The following is a 19,008-nucleotide window of genomic DNA, read 5'->3' as shown; positions in this document are numbered from 1 at the left end:
CAAGGTAGATAAAAGGAGATAAAATACCATGAACGTAATGTAACATTATTAAAATTGTTTTAAGCACAGTTTAAATTTATTTTTTATCTACATAGATGGTTTCTGGAAGAACTTAATCCTGAGAGGTGAAAAAACTTTAAAAATAATCTCAAAATATACTATATCACTTCACTATAACTACTGTTTTCAAAACTAATGCTGTAAACAAGCCACAACCTTAATTATAATATAACCTATTTTAGTAGTTATGTACAAGGCAAAATTGTCTTACAATCCTTCCAGGAGGCCAGGCATCCTAAAAACACCAGAAATATCTCATTATAATAATGTTTCACCCAGAACCCAGGCACATGCCACTACCCCCTAGGACACAGTTATTGCAGGGCTCCAAAGAATCAGAAGAGTCTGTTTGTGGCGGGTGTAAATGAACACTTAAGAAAGCAAAGTGTCAAAACAGAGACACCATCACTTTCATCAGTACATGGTAAAGAATTAAATTTATGGCAAGATGAAAGAGTTGAATTAATGTGATTTTAAATTCAAATTCAGTTGGCAGTCTGCTTATGTAAGAAATTTGTCTAAAGCACTCCCTCAAGTTATCTGAGAAAGGATCTACTAGGTCAATGTCCCATATTACGTTACTGGGACTCAAAGTGATCCAAATGTTGAACCAAAAGTCTAGTCATAAAAAATGTACGTGAAACAAAACAAGTACCTGGACCGCTGAAGGATTAAAAAAAAAAAAAAAAGGCAGTACTCTTGATAATGGTAATTTCCCCAGTCAAAAGCACCATGATCTCTCTTCTTTTGGTAAACTCTGGGGACAAACCATAATAAGTGGGTTAGGTCACCCACACTGTAGGAGTGTATGTACCAAAACATTTAAGGGACAACCACTGCACTCAATGTTCTTCAAAAATGTGTAATATAAACCCAGAGAATTCTGTGTGGAATTTCAAGAAAGCTTCACCAGAGTTATAAAGGATACAGTTGCCCACTGGGGCCAAAATGCCTTTAAGACAAACTTTGGTTTAAAGGCAAGTTAACCAGTTTCATATCCCTCCTTATTGCCTATCTGGTCTCCCAGTCTCTCGCCATTCAAATTAAGCAGGCCACTCTGCTCATGTAACTTTTGCTCCATCTGTCAACTTGTGCTGCAACTGGTGGCTCCCAGTGAGGACCTTTACATGATCCTTCCGGCTCTATTCTCAGCCACATCATTACCCTCCCCCAGCTCTCACTCTACCTCAAACCTGGTACCAGAACCTGGCCTGCCTTCATAAATTAAATCTCATGCTTTTAGTCAGTATTCTCAACCAAAGGAATATGTGGTTTGAAAAAGGACACTGAAAATTAAAATACTGATTTATATTTGAACACAAAGTTGCCTATTTCAAAATTCCAAACTTCAAAAAGCTCCGAACTAAAAAAATGATTTGAAATTTTGTCAAAAAACCTTGCCTCTTAAGTTAGCTGACTGAAGAGAGAAATTCAGGAAGTCAACCCAGTCCAAAAAACATCTATAACTGGTTTTGGTGGAGGGAAAGGAATGATAACATGCTGAAGTTTACAAAAGAAACGTATTAACTACAGTCAACACATACTAAGGACTTGTTATGGGCCAGGCACAGCTGTGAGCACATTACATGTATTAGCTTATTTAATTTTCACAACCACCCTATAAAGGTGACTTACGATACCCATTTTGCAGATGGAGAAACCAAGGAAAGAGGTAGATCCAGGATTCAACCTTGGCAGTCTGGCTCCACAGGCTGTGCGCTCTCAACGCTCACAACCTGCCTCACAACACTGAATCTGACTCCCCTGTCAAGAACCTCTTTTCAGACAGAACACCTACTCTTGACTTGAGCCAAACTTTGGTCTGAGGGGTAAATATTCAGAAACATACCATACGGTGAATCGAATTGTGTTGTTCCCTAGAAACAGGGACAGGTCCTCTGTCATTTGGTCCTGACTTTTCTTGTTGGCCACCATCACCATAATGTAATCAGGAAGTTCTTCATCTATTTAAAAGGAAAAGTATATAAAAACTTTTTATGCTTTCCTTAATAGTTTCTTCTACTTGAAGCTGATGTGCTTGAAAATATAGATGTAGCTCTAAGAATGTCAGCTCTAGTGGAATTATGCTGGACAAAAAGTACAGCTTTCTTTCTCTTTATTCCATAAGTATTTCAATTACTAGAAGAACAGGAACTAGGAATAACTAATAAATATTTACACAACTAGATATTCTGAATTACAGTATCAAACTTGAGAGTGCATTCATTTCCTTTAAGCTTTTTTAATAATGCTCATTAACTTCAGAAAAGCTTCCAGAAAGTATACTGGACATTTCTCAAGAATAATACTGAGTTTTGTTCAGTTTTGTGCATGTTTGTTTTAAAATGACACTCATTTCTCAAGGAACACCTTTATCCTTGGTAAAGGCAGATTTTAATTAGGGTAACAAACTTGCAGCAACATCAAATAAACTAAAACCACCCCAAAATTATACATCATTTAAAAAATTTAATCTTAAGATTAGTTAAATGATTTCTACTCAACTCATTGTTTCATTCTTATACCCTCCTAACAGTGAATTATGAGGGTGAGGTCTAGGACCAAAAACAAACCAAAAAACCCCAAAACCACCACAATAAAAAGATAAGAAAGCAAAAGCCATTTATCAGGAACTTTGATCCCTACCAAAGAAAATTCCTTTAGATTCTTTAATACCTTAAATATTCACAACATTTCTATGTAGGCAGAAAGGTTCATTTCAGAACTACTATCAGACATTTGTTTCAAGAAGAAATATCAAAAATCCAGTTCCAGAAAAGCACAAATACACTAAAGCCCTATCTACAAATGGAAACAGAGAAATCAGAATACTTGCTAGAAGCATGCAATTCAATGTGAGGAGATAAAACAACAAGTAACTGGTCATTTGTTATTTTCTTTGTAAAGTATCAAAAGGCTCCCACTGCTTTCTGGCAACTTTAGTAAATAAGCCTCATAGCTTATTTACACAAAGTGTCCCTACCATAGGCTGCCGTTGGTAACCCAGGAAAGGAAAACAAAGTTGGGGTGCTTTGGCATTCTTGACAGTTTTTCTCCCTCATAATGTCAGTAATGAAAACAAATAGGCTGTGCTTTCTGACACTATATATTAGTTTGCATTTTATAAAATTTTATGTAAATGAGATCAGCAGTTGCTCTGGTACAGGGTGGGGACAAGGACAGACGGTAGGGAAGGATACAAAAGAGCCCCAGGAAAACCCAAAAGGAAACTTTTGGAAGTGATGGATATGTTCATTAGCTTGATTATGGTGTAGATATATCAAGACACAGCAAACTATAAACAGGTGGAGTTTAATGTATAACAATTATATTTCAACAAGGCTGTTAGAAATTCATAACATCGTTCTCTCAGTAGACACAAAATGAGAAATAAGAATCTAATGAAAACTTAACGTGTTCCTGGGACTTCCTTGGCAGTCCAGTGGTTAGGACTCGGCGCTTCAATCCCTGGTTGGGAACTAAGATCCCGCAAGCCTTGCGGCATGGCCAAAAAATAAATAAAATAAAGTGTTCATGATACATTCCTACAGAATTCTAATAGCATTCTCAAGTTCATCTGAAATCTATGTACTGAAAAGCAGTAAAATGTTGACGGTTCCTGCAAGTTCATACTTCCTAAAATGTGAATTTAAGACTGCTCTGAATTATAACTGCCATCTCACTAAAGTACTCCATTTTAAACAAACACACAAATGAAACCGTATCAACTCTTAACAAACAGTTGCTCATCTCTGTATCCCACTCAATGCCTGGAAAATAGATATTCAAATATGTACTAAAGGATTGTTTCCATAAAAAGGTTTCCAGTACTCCAGCACAAAGAAAGGGATTAGAAAGTCACCCTTTCCAGAAGGACCATGATACATATACATTCAAATAATTAGGGAGCTAACTATAAACAAATAATGTATATTTCAAATAGTCTAATGGTGATCCCTGTTTACCCACTTAAATCAACATTTATGAAAAAATCTGGTGCTCTGCTAGGCCACTGGGACACAACCAATATGAAGTCTCTGCCCTCAAGAAACTTCCAGTCAAGAAGCAGAGGCTTCTTGAGAAGCTGTGCTAATATGTTAACAGCTGGGACAGGTGAGTTCAAGAGGAGCATACAGGAGTGACTATCCTTCTGTTGGCTCACCAAGTTTCTATTATGAAGCAACCATAATAGAAACATCAAGTACCCAGAAGACCTGAGTTCTTGGGTCTTAAATCCGCTGCTGACCAGCTGGATTTAGCCCTCCCAAGACTCCATTTCTTTATTTGTAAAAAAGTAAATTACCTACCATCCCCACTCCAGCATTGTGTTCAGGTACAAATAGAACTCTATGAAAATATTTTGAAAACTATAAAATACATGATATCTTTACTACAATTACACTTCACACTGGACTACGTCAAGCTTGTAACCAGGTTTTTAATATTAATAGGCTCAAAATTCTTCATTTGAGGTTTCTGATAAATGATAGGAATCATCAGATTGAATTTAGACCCAATTAATATGTGTTTATGTTTTCATGTGCTAGAATTAAGAAAGTTCTCACTGTAGGTTCTCTGTGGATTTCTTTTTGACCCAAAACAAGTTCTTGGCACAAAGCTGGCATCCATTAAATGTTGAATGAATAAAAGAATAAACAATCCTGGTTCAGCTTCATCTTTAACCTGTGAGCCTCAATTTTCTTATCTGTTAAAGTCTTACAACAATCCTGACAACAAATAATTAGTATGTGGTAAACTATCATCTGGTCTCAGGCCCCCTTTACACTATTGAAAATTACTGATGATCCCAAACAGCTTTTATTCATGTGCATATATCTACTGATATTTACCATACTAGAAACTGCAACTCAGAATTTTTAGATTTCTTAATTCATTTAAAATAATACACCTATCCCATAAACAATAAACATGTTTTATGTTGTTCTAAAAAAAGAATGTGAAGAAAATCTGGTCTCACACAGGTATGCAACTGGAAAAGGGGTATTTTAATATCCTTTTCAGATAATGTGGATATTCTTCTGTGATACTGCACCAAAACTCAACGAGTGGTAGTTTCTTGAAGGTAAGCAGCAATACTGAAACTAAAAACTGTATCAATGACCTTTTTGTACTCTGTTACATGAAAATCCATTGATCCATCCTGCACTCTTAATGGATCTTTCTTATCCCTGTACAATTTAAAAACATTCATGCATTGGTCATTTGAAAAAATACTGGTTCACTGAGCTATACAAACCACTGGCATACGGATACATTTCATTATACAATATAGAAGAACCATTTGCTAATATCACCACGCTGTCAAATTTATGGAGGAAGACACAAATTTTCCAAAATTCTGATTTTCATTTGAAAGCTCAACTTTGTCATTGGCAACGAACTCTACCAGTTCTTTACCTTTGCTCACTTTCAAGAAAATGTCTGCCAAAAACCCAAATTATGTAACTAGCCCATTAGTCTTTCTTAGAAGTTAAAAATGATGTTCCAAAGGGTAAAAGGGGGGAGGGGGATGGACAAATTAGGAGTATGTGATTAACAGATACAAATTACCATAATAAAATAGATATGCAACAAGGACTTACTGTATAGCAAAAAGAACCGTATTCAATACTTTGTAATAACTTATAAAGGAAAATAATCTGAAAAGAGTATATATATACATATATAACTGAATCACTTTGCTGTACACTTAAAACTAACACAATAGGGCTTCCCTGGTGGCGCAGTGGTTGGGAATCTGCCTGCTAATGCAGGGGACACGGGTTCGAGCCCTGGTCTGGGACGATCCCACATGCCGCGGAGCGACTGGGCCCGTGGGCCACAACTGCTGGGCCTGCGCGTCTGGAGCCTGTGCTCCGCAACAAGAGAGGCCGCGATAATGAGAGGCCCGCGCACCGCGATGAAGAGTGGCCCCCGCTCGCCGCAACTGGGGAGAGCCCTGGTACAGAAGCGAAGACCCAACACAGCCAAAAATAAAAATAAATAAAAATAAATTTAAAGAAAAAGGAAAAAAAAAAAAAAACTAACACAATATTGTAAATCAACTAAACTTTCAAAAATAGTTCCAAAAAAAAACAAAAGAAAAAAAAAATTCCATGAAAAAGATGGCTAGGTCAGTTCTCAACTCAATCACACAAATTCTTTGCCTTAAGACAACCCATCACGCTTCAGTATGGCAGAAGTACTATATGAGTACTTCCTATTTCCTAACACCACATATTAAAAAGATGTAGTCAGGGCCAGGGTTTAAAAAAATATTTTACTTCATCACTTACATTCATAAATGAAACCGGCCTCTTTTTTTTTTTTTCTTTGTAATTGCAAGTGGAAGTGTGGTGAAGAATACGATAATTTCTTGTAAAGTCTGGTGTGAGATACTGACTCAGGCTAAGGTACCAGCAGTTTTACTCACCACTTTTGCACAGTCCCAATGTCAGCACGGTGAAAATGGCAAACACCCTGTCCGTATTAATATGAAAATAGTTTTGACTTCAGAGACCCTTGGGGTCTCCCACACCTGGAGAACCACTATCATAAGTGGTAGCTATTATTTTTATAGGAGGCACCAGCTTTGGAGCCAAACAGACGCAGGTCTCAATCCATAAAACCTTGCTCAAGCCAAGCACCCAAAGCCTGTTTCCCTGCTTGTACAACTGGGGATATTACCACTTACCTTCCAGTGCTCTCCTGGGGATTATCGTGACCTAATGCATATACGACAATAATTAAGCACAGTGCCTGGCCCAGAGTAAACACTCAAATTATAATTTATAAAAGAATAAAAAAAAAAAAGACACATTACCGTCGGGAGGTAAGAAAAAAGGGGCAGGAAAAATAAAGAGATCTGAAAATAAAACTCACTGAACCACGAGAGAGGCAAATGCCAGACAGCATCATTCATATGCAAAATAATTCTGAAAAATGAAGATCAAGAGGAAAGGAAAGAAAATAGGAAAAACAATAAAAATCAGACAAATATTAAGGAAAATATGACAGAGCCTCAACAGAGGAAGCTAAACAATTTCAAAACACCCTATTAGAAGGGGATTTGGAAAAAATAACAAAGGTTGCATATAAAGCTTTCAATGGAAAGATAGTACGGAAAAGAAGTAACCAGGGAGTATCAGATTTGAAGGTAAAAGGACGTCTCTCCAAAGTCAAAGGCATCACAGGAAAAAATGCATTCCTAAAATTAAATTCGCTGCAAACTCTTAAAGTCTACTAGGCTAACAACAGAAGACTTACCAACGTAAGCTCCTAGTTCTTGCAATTTCCCCTTAATGGCACTCTGAGGGAAGAAAAAGACCATCGTGCGCGTGAGAAAGGCGGCCCTGGGAAAACAGACCGACCGCAGCGCAGAGGCAACTTCGCGAGCGCGCACACCTCCTGCCGCCCCGGCGCCAGAGTGGGGGTGGGGAGACGTCTCGGGCCCCCCAGCCCCACCCCGGAACCCCTCCTCCGCGGCGCCCCCTGCGGCGCCCCCTGCAGCTCCCCGCGCGGCTCTCGCCGGGACCCCAACGCCTCCCTCCGATTCCCAGGGGTTCCTTCTTCAGCCGCGAGCCCGCCCTCGGAGGCCACGGCTGCGCCCAGGACCGAGGCGGCCTGGCTGAGAAGGCGCTGCTCGCCGACCCCGCGGCCAGTCAAGAGCGCCGGCGACGAGCAGGCCGCGGCGTCCAGGCAGGGCCCCACACCCCCCGTTACTCCTGACAACCGCGCGCCCGCCCGCCCGCCGAGGCCCGGCTTCCCGCCCCCGCTCGACGCGGGCCTCACCCGGATCTTGCGGCTGATCTCGGTGCCGATCTCCATGGCTCCGGGGCCGGCGGTGGGCTCAGCACCGCGAGGGGTTCCGCTCACTGGGAGCCGGAGTCCAGCTCCCAGCCCGCAGCCTCACCGCCTCCGCCACCGCCGCTCCCGGCCGCGCGCTCTGCGTGACCCGCCCCCACCGGCTCGAGCCAAGTCGAGCGCGCCTGCGCCTAAGCCTGCGCCTGCGCGCACTCGGGCCCGGGGAGCCTGCACTCTGGCGACCTCTGGTGGCCGCGAGGAGAACCGCGGTAAAACCTTAGAATCAAAGTAAGCGTAGAGAGAGGACTCCTCTCTCCCCATATCTGCTAGTTCCTGAAGTGGTCTCATTAGTTATTAATTGCTGCATGACAAATGACCGCACACATTTACCATCTTGTGGTTTCCATGGGTCTGGAATCTGAACACAACTTAGCTGGATTCTCCGCTCAGGGTCTCAAAAGGCTGCAGTTGAGGTGTCAGGAAGGCTGTGTTCTCGTCTGGAGGCTTCACTGGGGAAGAAGCCACCTTGAAGCTCATTTAGGTTGTAAGCGGAATTAATCTCCGTGCAGCTTTATGAGTGAGGGCCTCAGCTTTCTCCTGGCTGTTGTCTGGAGGCCACCCTCAGGTCACAGATGTTGCCCACACTTCCTTGCCACGGGCTCCACCAACATGGCTGCTCACTAAATCAAGCCCGGGAAGAGAGGATCTCAGCTCACGGAAGGCCCAGGCCTTCTTTTAAAGGCTTTCATTTGATTAAGCCAGGGCCTCCCAGGGCCTGACCCCCAAATCAACTGAGTTAGGGTCTTAATTACAAAATTAGATTTCAAAAACCTTCATCCGTGCATATTCATTAGCTACAAGCAAGTCACAGGTGCTGCCTGCACTCAAGGGGAGGGGATTACAAAGGGTGTAAACAGCAGCGGCAGAAATCTTGAGGCCACCTAGGGTCTGTCGGCCACACGGTCCTTCATCTCATAGAATCCTTTTTTTCTTCTGAATTACTGTAACATCTATGTGGGAGCTACTAGTATGACACAATATCCTTTCTGTAATGTTCATCTCATTTGCGTGTATGTGTGTGTGCACGTGTGCGTTTGTTCTCTCTAACAAAATTATGAACTCCTTGTAGGTCTGTATTTCTCCAGAATTTCTTTCGGGACTCTAGACACATAGTAAGCACTTATTAAATATTTGAAGGATAAAATAAATTAATGACCTAAATTACAAAAGCATTCCTCATGGATAAATCCAATGATCATGCACTCATTCAACATTGATGAGAGGCAGCAGAGCAGAGTGACTGAGAACAGGGATCCTGGAGCCAGACTGTCTGGGTTTGAATCCCAGCTCTGCTACCCCCTCTGAGACCTTAGGCAAGTTGCTTATCCCCTCTGCCTTAGTTTCCTCATCTGTGACATAAGTATGATACCAGTTTGTCTTTCATGGAGTTATTATGAGGATGAGGTAAGTTCATAGTTGGGAAGTATTTTGAACTGTGCTTGGCTCATTGCAGTACTATGGTTGTTGATTAAAAATTAAATGCCTACCCTGAGTCAGATGCTGTGCTAGGAGCCAGAACACAAAGATGAGTGAGACTGAGTCCCTGCATTCACAACACTCACAATCCAAAAGACAGGCACCTTATTTCTGTCTCTTTACCCACTCAGAACTAAGAATGCAAACACATGTTTTGCCTTTACTGCATACAAAATCCTTAGTCAATATTTAGATAATAGTGAAAGAACATTTTATGAAAAATAGAGACTGTTTTCATTAAAATGTATTCAGAATAGGGAAAACTTTTTTTTTAAATGTATTCAAGAAAGAGTCAACTTTCAAGACAATCCATTTAAAACTGCAGAAGGAGACTCGCAGGCTGCTTAAGAACTGGCATATTTAGATCTCAGGAGTGTGTCTGGATCACAGAGGGGATAACTCCACTAAACCGATGGTGTTCAGTGGTCTGACACTGTTACAGGTGCTTCCCTGTAAGATGCATCTTCATAAACCACATTGCATCCAGAGGAAGATGATCATAATGATACCTGAAAGAAACCATTAAAGGGACTAGTGGTATTCAACTTGAAAAAGACTAAGCAGGACAACGAGAATTATTTTCCAGCATGGAAGGGCTCTCCAGTTCAGGAGGAATGACATATTTTGCTCTAGCAGACAGAATGAGGACTAGATTTCAATGAATCCCAGTTGAGGGCTCTGGGCTGTTTTTCAAAGAGAGAAGATTACTAAAAAGAGCATTGGTTTTGAAGTCAAAGAGGTCTAAGTACTAACCCCAATTGCATGGAGCCCCTTGTCTTCTAACACCGGCCCCCTGGCATCTCCAGCCTCCTCTCAGGGCAGCCTTCCGACTGGGTGCTGCACATCATTTGCAAGTGTCGGGGGAGAGGAAGGCAGAAGAGAGGTGTTTGGGGGTGTCCTTCAGCCTGGAATGCTTTTCTCTTTTTTTCTTTGAATGCCTAATGAACTTTTTATTTGTCCTTCCAGACCCAGCCAGAAGCTGATCATAGTGATAAACTGGATATCACCACTCCACTTAGAATATCTACCCGTTAAGTATATTTGCCTACTAGAATTATATATTCACCTGTTCCTCACATGGTGAGTCTTTGAGAACAGGGCCATACATCTTATTTATCTTTCTCTTTGCAGCATTTGGCTTCCAAGAAATGCGGTTTGAATAGACAAGTTTTTTCATTAGTGAATATCTCATGGCATGTCTACCCTTGGATCAAAAGCCCTTAAGTGTTGGGAATTCCAGTCACAGCAATTGCTTTTGCTACTGAAGCTGACATACTTTTCTTCGTTTTCTTGTCCATTGAACAAATATATTGCCAGCATCATCATGTTAGTTTATATAGTGAGAGATAGTGGGTACTCACCAAGCTATCAAAGCAGATTAATTTCTTAACCGCTAAGAAAGTATCAGTCAGTGTACCACCAAAACCACAATTTCTTTCCCTTTTATTGAACATCTTTTTACTGTAGAAATTTTAAAATTTTTACTTTGTTTTAAAAAGAATTACCTTCACAGGAAGAAGAATGTATATCACTTCTGGGTAGCAAGAGGAGGTAAAGATACAGATATGTAATCGCTTATTCATCTACAGACTATCTCTAGACGGGTACATAGGATTATGGTAACGCCAGTTACCCCCCAGGAGGAGAGCAGGCAAGGTAAGAAGGAGACTTTTCACTTGCACCGTTTTGTATCTTTTGGGGTTGAACCATATAAATTATTTCACTTCCTTCCATACAAACAGAAGCCAATAATAATTTCATGCCGAACACTTTGAAGGCTTTGTTCAAGTGGCTTGTCATGGGGCTGTCACTATCAAATTAACATGGTTGCAGGAAAATAGAGCTTAAGGACTTGGTCAGCAAGTGGCACTTGTGGACTGTGAGGGAGGAAGTGCAGCTCAGTGTATAACATCGCTTGGGTTTTACAATCATTTTCTATTTTTAAAAATCTTTTATTTTCTTCCCGATTCAATTAACAAGTTTTTATTTAGTGCCTACCCTCTGCCCAGTAGTGTCCTAGGAATTCTAGGAGATATAAAAGAAGCCTACATGAAACAGTTTTTAACCTTCTTGCCAAGTGTGGGGATCACTGTGGAATGGGGTGGCTAGCAAGTTGTCTTGGAAGCAGAGCCTTGAATTGAGGCTTGGAGAGCAACGGAAGGCTTAGACAAAGGGAAGGGGGGCAGGAGGTGCTCTGGGCCAGGAGAAACGGTTTGATGGGGGCAGGAGGGGAGAAGAGAGGAGTAAGGATGGTCATAAGAGGCTGAGGCCGATTTAGAAAGGCCCTAAAGGTCAGGCAGAACAGCTTAGCCTTAGGGGTCCATTGGGAGTGATAAACCCCAAGGAGAGGTAAGCCTGGTATTCACATGGAAAGAAGAGAGAGCAGAAACCAGAGGCATGGAGACCGCCCTTGTTGCAATAAGCCAGATGTAAAATGATGAGGGATGAAGGTTTGGATTAGAATGGTGGGGGAGGGGGGCATTCAGGAACAAAGAGGAAAGAAAGCATTCATGAGACATTTCAAAGGAGGAAGTGGCAGGTCTTGATGATAGGCTGGAGATGGAGAAAACTCACACATAATTTCAGTTTTTCTATTTTGGGAGACCAGAGAGCCACTCATTTTCTCTTTTCTTTCTTCGCACACGAATTGACCCCCTCATGGTGTCCAGTTGAAATTCAATTATAAGCAGAATTGATTGATTTTCTTCTATACAGAAACACCTGTAATCCTATTTGCCTTGAGCTCCATTACCCAAGCTGAGTCCTGCCTGGGGTTTGTTCTCCCATAGCACTCCTACTTCCAGGATGGCGCTTTCCACTTAGGCCTTGTTTGTCATGTGTATGTGCGGTGTGTAGGTTTATTACCCACTAGACTAGAAGTCCTTTGTGAGCAGGGACCATGAGTAAGTACTCAATAAGTGTCTGTTAACTGTTGAAGAAAATGAGATCTAAATGAAATGTAACATAAGAAAGCTTTCCAGAAACAAACATATTAAAAAAAAATCATTTAAATAAAATTTACATAATAAAAATTTCTCTGCTCCAATCACTCAAACCATATGCCAAGTAAAGGCGAAACACCCTATTGTGATGGTGTTAGGGCCACACAGTTTTATTCCTTGGCTTAAGTGTTGCCATGCAGTAATAAAAATAATAATGCAGTGTAATAATACCATGTAATAATAAAAATTGCTAATAGGGCTTAGAATGAAACATTTCACACAAGTGACTGGATAGTGATTATTATTATTATTATTATTTTACAGGAGATGAGCAGGCACAGAAAGGTAAAGAAATTCGCACAAGGTGACCCAGCTAAGCAAGCGTTGGCGCTGAGATTTGAACCCAGACAATTTGACCCTGGAGTTCCCCATCTTTAAGAGCTCTACTTTGTACTGCATTAAGCATACAGCTCTTTTGAAGACCTACAGGTTATTTGAGGCATAACAACCTTTTTCAGGGGAAGGAGACTTTGCCACCCTGTACCAATCAGTGTTTTTCCTTTTTTTATGGGCTATATCCTTAGACGTAAGCATGGGAGGAAGAAATAGAATGTTTGAACTGTTTTCAGAAATGTATAAGAGTAAACGAACAACTCCAGCAATGATAGAATTTTACAGAACACCTAAGAACAACACGGGAATAAAACCCTTTACATGGCACCGAAATAATATCCCCCTCCTCTCATTTTTATTAAAAGCCTTGCTTTATTTGGAAACTCTTAAAATAAGTGGTCATAGGATTAAAAAAAGCCGCGGCGCGCCCCCTCCCCGGCGGCCGGGCGCAGCTGTCCGCGCCTCCCCCGCCCGCATTCCAACTCTCTGAGGTCACGGGCAGCCACCGCCTCCCCGGATCCGCCCGCCCGGCCCAGGGGGAGGGACGCCCGGCCCCGGCCGCTCCGCTGCTCTGGCCGCGCGTCTTGTGCCCGTCCGCCCGCCTTCCTGCTGCCCCGGCCCCCGCCCGGTTTCTTTGTGCGGCGCTGCCGGCCGGCCTGTCCCACCTCCGGGCCTCTCCCCTCGCCGCGGCCGCCGCGGGACCCTACGCGGGGGAATGCTCTGCGGGCCGAGTTCGGGGAGACAGGAAGTGAGGCGTGCGAGCCCCATGAGCGCGCCGCGGCGCGGGCTGGCGTGCGGGCGCGGCTGCGGCGGCCGCGCGGCGGGGCCCCGGGAGGCGGGCCGCTGAACGGGGCGCGCGGCCCCGAGGATGCGGGAGCGGGAGCAGGTGAGGGCGCGGGGCTCGGGCCAGCGGGCGGCGGGCGGCGGGCGGCGGGCGGGCGGTCGCGGGGCCGAGCGCTGGCGTGTGTCCGCGAGCCGGGACCCCGGAGCGCGTCGGCCGGCCCCGGAGTCCTGGAGGATGGGTCCCTGCTCCCAGACCTAAGGGAGGAGCGTAACAAAGAAAAAAGTGTTTCTTTTCCAGGTTCTCTCTGACCTACTTGAGTAATTTCCAAAGGGGTCTTGAACTTGTATTCTGAACTCCTCGGCTGATTGTAGCGGCTTAATTCTGGATCCGGGTTTTAGACGTTTTAGGCATATTTGTGCCTCTCAGACTATTAAGTGCGAGATTTGCTAGGTAACTTTGGCGAGAAGGCGAGTAGGGAAGGACTGTTTCGTGGTGATGACTTGTTTTGGTTTTGGAGTAAAGATTGTTTACTCTGGAAAAAAGAATTCTTGGGTCTGCAAATTCCGACTTGTGATTTCTGCAAATCCTGATTAGATTGGCCGCTCTTGGCATGCCCGTCTTAATTTTCTTTTTTGCTGAGAAAGCCTTATAATAATAGCGTATGCTCGCAAACACGTTCAAAACACTCCGTGTGCTCCAGGTGACAACCGCTGTATGCCTAATGGTTGCTGACAGATTTTTTTTTAAGTTTGGGATATGATAGAAATTTTACTCTGAAAGTAGTTGTCTGCTGTTCCTAGCACATTTTATTCTCGAGTTCTACGCATAAATGTTTTGTTCAGGAGAAACATGCGTTTGATTTAATGCTATAGATCTGTATATTATTCTAAAAATGTCATATACTCATTTAGTGATTGTTTTATTTGAAAGCATCATTAGCAAAATTACGTGTAGTGAGGACTTTTGCAACAAGGCGGGAAACTACAGGATTCAGAATTAAACTGTATTTGAGAAACTTCTGAAAGGTGATGTAAAAACATTAAAATGAATTCATAAATATCTCGGACTGCCTTTTGGAAACTTGAACAGAATTTAATACATACTTGTTTTTTATTTCATAACAAAGTGATTTCGTAGAGAAACAAAATATCTCCTAGTATTTTCCTTCAAAAGCTAATTATGAATTTTGTTTACTTAAGTAGTTAGATAAATTAGAATTCCAGCTCTAACTACCTTTCAAGTTGTTTCATATTATTTTACACCCGAAACAGACACCCCCCAAAGCATCTTAAATTTCTACTCCTCTATTCAAACATTCCTAACTTTATGACATCATTTGGTAGCAAATACTGCACATAACTGAAAATTAAATGTGTCAATTGTTAATTTTGAAAATTATTAAGCAGAACATTATTTTAACACGTCTTAATAAACAAAAAGCAAGCTATTCTTACGGATAGATCTTGGGGAAAAAATGCATCTGATACACACACACACCCCTCAGCTTTTTCAGTTACATTATAACATCTACCAAAATAAAAAAGAGAAAACATTGGCATTTCTTTATCCCTGATGCAGTAAAACATTTCAAACTCAGGGACAACTGAAAGTTTTACTGTTTGCTTCATCAGAGCTTAAGTTAATGATTAAGTTATATAGTGTAGTATCTACTGCCTTCAAGGCATAGTTTTATATAGTGTAGTATCTACTGCCTTCAAGGCATAGTGAAGAGAATACCATATTTGAACACCCCCCAATGCAAATTTTCATCTTTCCCTCTCTACGACTTAATCTGTCCTCTTTCCAGTTACCATAATTTCCATGTAAAATTTAAATTCACCATCTCATCACTTGAAAGGGTATTTAGTATATATGATATATATATATATAATCTTTTAAAATTTATACAAACACTCATAACTTATCAGGCAATTTTCTAGTTGAAAGCTTATTATTTAAAGTTCTCGTTTCTTGATTTTTTTTTCTTTCATTTTGCCTCAGCTACCTATTTGGTTTATACCCTGACATAGAAAAGAGCATTGAAAACTGCAGGTGGAGCCCATGTCTTTTCGTAATATCTATTTTCTATTCCCCCCTTTAGTATGGTGCTTTTACCTTCCAAAGGTACACAACAAATGTTAATTAACACAGTTCTTTATGTAGTTCTAGTTTTCTTTTTTTCCTCTGGCCTTCTTCCTCTATTCCTGGTTTTTAACTTTTATTTTTCTTACTATCTGGAGATAACCAGAGCTCAAATACAAAACAAAATCCAAACAACAAAAACAAACAGAAAATCGTGGTTGGGTCCTTATTAGAGATACAGCCATGTATGTAATTATAGCATGCTTGTAATCTCCTTAAGAGCAAGGACGGCTTATTAGGACTCGTCTTAGATTTCTCTAAAGGGCCACTACACTGCCTTGTACTCAGAGACGCAACACACTTTTGTGGAATGGAATTATAAAATGTTAAGTTTGGCAAAGCCTAGTGTAATAGCTAAACTATATACTCTAGCTCTGCCACCCCCCAGCCCTGAGTGCCCATCACCTCTGGGGCTGAGACGCAGTAGAAAAAGCGGAAAAGAGCAGAGGGCTGGGAATGAGGAATCTGGGATCGGTTCCCAACTCAGCCCGTCCTAGTGTGAGGCTGAGAAAGCCGCTTCTCCCGAGGCCTGGGTTCTGTGTCCGCCAGATGAGAGGGTTGGGGGCTGCCCTTGCCCCTCCGCGCGGTTCCCGGCCCAAGCTCAGGGTAACCAGCTGCGGCCGAGCCTTGCCAAACGATTCATCCTCGGGGGAAGCCTCTGTTCAGAAGATAACGGAGGGTGGGAACCGTCCCGGGATTCTGGAACTATCCGGGATTTTGTCGACTCGTTTAGGGGGAAAAAAATCCAGCCAATGTAAAAGTTCCAAGCTGCCGCTCAAGGCCAGTTTGCTTCCGCCCAGGAAGTACCACCAACGGGTGTTGTTTAGAAAAGTTTTAAGTCGCGTATTTTTGGCGGGGGTCCTGAAGCTCCAAATCGGCGTTCAAATGGACCCCGCCCAGACCTCCCCCTCGCCTCTGGGGCTCTAGCCGGGTCCTTTAAGTGTTCCCTCCGGCATCAGCGGGAGCCTGTACTCTCCTAGAGCATCCGTCCGGAAACGCGGCCGCAGGCGGAGGGTTCCGGAGCCTCTGAGGCTGTGGGTTGCTCCGACAACGCCGCCTGCTTTTCCGTGGGGGGAGGACGAGGGAGGAGGCGGAGCTATCCCTTGTCCTCTTGGCCTCACAGGCTTGAGCAGCGTCCTCCCCGCATTAACTCGGGAGGGCGTTTAAGGGCCTCGCCCCCCTCCTCTTCTGGGCTGCGGCCCCGCTTAGGTGAAGGCTTACCGCCTCTTTAGGCGTCCACATCCGGAGAGGGGCCGGGGCCAGGGCTACGCTTTTCACAACTTCCACGCGTCCGGTGGTAATCCGATAACAAGCATTTGTAGGGTCTTTTATAATTTGTTTATAAATAAATCGATTTGGTGACGTAAATATTTATAAACCAGAGAGTTCTACAAATGCTTGTTAAGTGTTCACCTCGTTTGAACCTCACAGCTGCCATGTGTTACAGGGGATTATTCCATTCGTGTTCAGGGTTAATTTGCCTAATTGGGACTGAGACTTGAACGTAGCTCTTTTGGAGGTTTTTTGCAATTATCTCACTTAAGGACTAAAAAGTCCTAACATTTGGAGTATCGGGGAGCCAAAAAGAGTTAACTATGAAAAAACAAAACTTTATCTAAAATAGAAAGAGGACCACCAATGCCAGCTACTAAATTTGGGGTTATAGTAGTGTCAGCCATTATCTCATTTAATCCTGAAGTTAGCCACACGTTGTCACCACTATTTGTGGGATTGAGTGAGGGGTGGAATCTGACCCAGGGCGTAACACAGCTCTGATGATAAACTTCCCCACTGCCTCCCAGATCCTGCTAATGCCTTATTTTTCCAGAAGAAAGGGAAAGCTTAGATACAGCTTTATTGATTTTTATTTTTGAAAACGAAGCCCAGAGTTGCTATTGCCTGTGTAACCGGTGTTCCTCTTTCCCCAGCACTGGCGTGGGTGCTCCCATCACCTGGTCTTTGGAGACTCAGTTGCTTTTTAATGGCGGCAGCAGCTGCTGGGTGAGCAGCCGGAGACTGTACAGTACTCCTCCCTTCAGGACAGGATCGCTTTCTCTCGCCATTACCACCACTGGATTGGTGGCGGTGCTTTTCCCTTTTCACCCCTCCAACTCTTGAAGGGAGAAGAAGATGCCACTGCCATTTGGATTGAAACTAAAACGCACCCGGCGCTACACAGTATCCAGCAAGAGCTGCCTGGTTGCCCGGATCCAGCTGCTCAACAATGAGTTTGTAGAGTTCACGCTGTCCGTGGAGAGCACTGGCCAGGAGAGCCTGGAGGCTGTGGCCCAGAGACTGGAGCTGCGGGAGGTAAGCCCCAGGAAAGGCTGCAGGCTTCTCTGGGCGGGCTTTGTTCCTTACTTCCCAGCTACTGTCGTGCACGCTGGCTGTGTCTTCTCAAAGTATGAGCCTGTAAGCCCTTCTCCCCACCAGGAAGGAATAATACAGAGCAAAGAGGTCTTTCCTTGGGTGTGCCCCGTAAGAGAATTTACCAATGCCTGAGTTTTGAAAATGTTTATATGTTCCCCCAAAATGTTATCCAGAATGAGATAGGAATGCATTTTGGAATCTGAGTGAAGAAGCCGTCTTGGAAATGGATCCTTTCAGCCCCCAGCCATCCAGCTGACACTCAGCCAAGTCATTCCCAAATTCCTGACCCACAGAATTGTGAGCAAAATAAAATGGTTGTTTTAAGCCACGTTAAAAAAAAAAAAAAAAAAAGGAATGCATTTTGGATTATCCAAGTAGTTCTGGTCTTCTGGTGTAATCCCACGTGGGTCGTCCTGATCTAGTACAGTTTACTGACTTCATTCATTCATTCAACATTCATTGATTGTTTTGCACAGGCCAAGCCAAAATTCGAGAGACGTATTGCCTCGGTTTGAATTCTGGTTTCTTCATCAATTAGTTGTTTAACATTACGTGAGTTATGTGACCTGTCTGAGCTCTGGTTCCTTCATCTGAACCATGGGATAGCAGTGGTGCCTGTGGTTGTGATTTAAGGTGCATGTAAAGCCATAGCTCTAATAACTATAGTCTGTTACAGTAATCATAGGGAAGTTTGCCCTGGAAAACCCCTAATCCAGTCTGTAGGAAGTTGTGAAGTCCTCAAGTGTCCATATAGTGTCTTAAATTTAAAATGCTGTGTAAGGCCTGTGAAGAAAAGGGCTCTAATTAAACCCAGGTCCCTTCCAGTCTTTGGCTGCCTGGTTCTGGGGTAAGAGAAAGATGGAAAAACGGGTTATTTCACTTAAATGCCTGTGTTGTAGTCTTGACTGGAGATCCTGCTAATGTTGTAGTTCATAAAAAGTCAGGAATAGATAAACTGTGCCCCTGGTGAACATCCAA

General features: G+C 42.8%; 2 protein-coding genes across 16 annotated transcripts in view; one reads left to right on the top strand and one right to left on the bottom strand.

The window, feature by feature from the left end:
- ZC3H14 (zinc finger CCCH-type containing 14) overlaps positions 1-8,014 on the bottom strand; it is a 41,279-nt gene extending 33,265 nt beyond the window's left edge. For 7 of the 14 annotated variants that reach the window (XM_036845017.1, XM_036845018.1, XM_036845020.1 and 4 more), the window contains exons 1-3: positions 7,852-8,007; positions 7,327-7,369; positions 1,910-2,024 (exon numbers count right to left, since the gene is read on the bottom strand). In XM_036845017.1, the coding sequence (XP_036700912.1) occupies positions 1,910-2,024; positions 7,327-7,369; positions 7,852-7,887 (194 nt within the window). In that variant the 5' untranslated portion in view covers positions 7,888-8,007. Of the gene's footprint in view, positions 1-1,909; positions 2,025-7,326; positions 7,370-7,851 lie in introns of those variants that run through there. The other 7 variants (XM_036845021.1, XM_036845030.1, XM_036845019.1 and 4 more) reach the window with 6 other exon arrangements.
- A 5,261-nt stretch (positions 8,015-13,275) lies between these two features.
- The window catches only part of PTPN21 (protein tyrosine phosphatase non-receptor type 21), a 67,977-nt gene continuing 62,244 nt past the window's right edge, over positions 13,276-19,008 (top strand). For both annotated transcript variants that reach the window (XR_005018615.1, XM_036841870.1), the window contains exons 1-2: positions 13,276-13,620; positions 17,589-17,970. Coding sequence is in view for 1 of the 2 variants with exons in the window: in XM_036841870.1 (XP_036697765.1) it covers positions 17,791-17,970 (180 nt within the window). In the remaining variant the exon portion in view is untranslated. The remainder of the gene's footprint in view (positions 13,621-17,588; positions 17,971-19,008) is intronic.

The sequence above is a fragment of the Balaenoptera musculus genome, chromosome 2 (assembly GCF_009873245.2).
Source record: "Balaenoptera musculus isolate JJ_BM4_2016_0621 chromosome 2, mBalMus1.pri.v3, whole genome shotgun sequence".
NCBI classification, from domain to species: Eukaryota; Metazoa; Chordata; class Mammalia; order Artiodactyla; family Balaenopteridae; genus Balaenoptera; species Balaenoptera musculus.
Note: the sequence above shows the minus strand (reverse complement) of the source record. Positions and strands in the feature narration are given on the sequence as shown.